A 2,326-nucleotide genomic window follows, 5' to 3' on the forward strand; every position below is an offset into this window, starting at 1 on the left:
AGAGTGTCGACCAGCCACTTCTAGCCAACCTGACAGGCTGTAGGTGTATTAAATAATGACTTCCAGGCTGCTGTCGAGAATATCTGTGCATTTGTTCCTTATCATTGAGTAAAGCACAGATTAATGCAGATTCTAAAAGATTATACGTTGGCCAATTAATTCAAGGTTTGCAGTGAGGGAAATCAGATCTTACAAGCTTCATGTTTCCTTGCTGCTTGTCTGTGTATGACAGGAAGGTATTAAGATATTTTGCACTGGCAGAACAAGTGAATGTTGAACGGGCTCTTCTGGAAAGCAGTTGCTCTGGGCAAATGCCAGTGCCTCTGAACATGGCATTCTGCCAGCAGTTTGGTGTCGTTTACCATGGAAATAGCAAACCTCATCTTCCAAGAAGGCGGAGGCGTCTACCTTCTTTTTGTGTGAAGGGGAAAATGATCACAAGTTTCTGACAAATAGCTGGTGAGACAGCACGTGAAAAATAAATGCTGGGATTTAATCTGGTTTGCTCTTCGTAACTCTCAGTTCTACCTCTGCTGGAGTTCATGGGCTATAAATGCAATAGAGAGGGTTGTGTTTCTGGTACCATCCAAGCCCAGTGTGGCTAACTGCTGTCTGCAGGGTTTTGTTAATCTGTCACTCCTGAATTTGAAAAAAAAATCCAAATCAAATAAAGGGAAGGGAGAAGTATATGATGATAGTGCCTAAGATACAGCCTTTCAAGTTAGTTTTCTAGAGGAAAAGGTTCGAACCAATGATGGTTTCTCTAATGAAATGCAGTTACATGGCAAATAAACGTCTCAAATTTGTTTACCAAAAGCTTTTATTGGGAGAAGAAGAAATCACTGAGGTTCTTAGTACAAAACACTTGCTTAATTACAACTTTTCTGTATCTTGTTGTCATTTTTGTGGGGTAATTAATTCTTGGTTTTGCTTGAAAACCTACATATGAAAGGTAGAATATCGCGGGGTTTCATATGTCTAACACTTAAAAGTTTTGTTTGCAGTTAAGACTTGTAAGGTGTAAATGCTGTCTTAGTACAAAATTTACTTTAATCTTGCTGTTCCTTATTAACTGAAGTCCCCCTCTCTGAGGACCTAGCTGGAAATGCATCTTCCTGCATTTCTCTAAACTCCGTAATGGTTTTTGTGCTCAAACATTGTCCCTGTCCGCAAACCTTTATAATGTAAATCAGAACATGCCTCCATTTCAAGACAGATTATGATGAAAACTCCCACACTGAGACGTAGGTAGAGTAGGGGGAGCAATGGTGGATGCTAAGTGTATGCCTGTTGTGAGGAACTCCACGGAAATCAGTCAGAGAACTACCTTTGCTGCACTTGCAGAGAAGCGTGTGATACCTGGTCATATAAAATTACCAAAACGTGGCATTTGGCCATTTCATCAGGAAGGGCGCACAGGAAGGCTGATTGAATTTCTTGACAGATTTACTTTAAAGAATCCTGACATACAGCATGTTTTGATAATGTGTTGAGATTAAGTGGGTTATTATGTTATTATGTTAATTATATCATCTTTTGTACCTTGGGATTTGATGTCTTACGCTAAAAAGAAAGTAATATTTTAAAGCCTTTCTACAGTTTTATTTAAGCTGAGACTTTTCTTCGGCAATAATTTGTCTCTCTCTTCTAACTCTTCAGATGTTCTTTGAAGATCACATTGACGATGCCAAATATTGTGGCCACTTATATGGCCTTGGTTCGGGGTCATCTTATGTACAGAATGGCACGGGAAATGCCTATGAGGAAGAAGCCAACAAACAGTCATGACATGAAATGAAAGGCCATCTTTTCGACCTCCACGTGCTTGTATATAGGTTTTATCTCTGGTTGAACCCCTTGGACAATAAGGCTTTTTTCCCCCCTTTCTCAGCACACTTTCTTTTCTGCCTTTCTACGTACTAAACTTTACTGTTCCTATCACAGATTTTGATCTTGATATGTAAAATTTTCTGGGTTACGTTTTGGCCTCATAATTAGCTCATTTGTACAGAAGCATGTACAGGATCACTGTGGCAGAGAGAAGGGGAAAGTTAAATTATAATTAATAGTCTGGCAAACTTACCTATATTGATCTAGTTTTTTGTCTCTTTCCCCTCCCTTCTCCAAATTAACTAGCACAGATTGTAACCAACTTTCCCATTCATGTCTGTTCCTTCCAGTATGCAGGCGTTTTAGCTATTCAAGATTGTGGACCATCAAATTTGCACTTTAGAGAGTGACTCTGACTCAGATCCTCTGTTTTATTTGGAGTTTTGTTTTGCTTTTTCTTTTGCCCTCAGCTAGAAAACAATAATCTGCCAGGTTC

General features: G+C 39.3%; 1 protein-coding gene across 1 annotated transcript in view; it reads left to right on the forward strand.

Annotated features, from left to right (window-relative positions):
* The window catches only part of CNOT7 (CCR4-NOT transcription complex, subunit 7), a 17,566-nt gene extending 15,241 nt beyond the window's left edge, over positions 1-2,325 (forward strand). Inside the window, exon 6 of the mRNA XM_010140839.1 lies at positions 1,660-2,325. Coding sequence (XP_010139141.1) covers positions 1,660-1,788 — 129 coding nt within the window. The 3' untranslated portion in view covers positions 1,789-2,325. The remainder of the gene's footprint in view (positions 1-1,659) is intronic.
* Position 2,326: the final 1 nt, after the last annotated feature.

The sequence above is a fragment of the Buceros rhinoceros genome, unplaced genomic scaffold (assembly GCF_000710305.1).
Source record: "Buceros rhinoceros silvestris isolate BGI_N320 unplaced genomic scaffold, ASM71030v1 scaffold9130, whole genome shotgun sequence".
Taxonomy (NCBI): Eukaryota; Metazoa; Chordata; class Aves; order Bucerotiformes; family Bucerotidae; genus Buceros; species Buceros rhinoceros.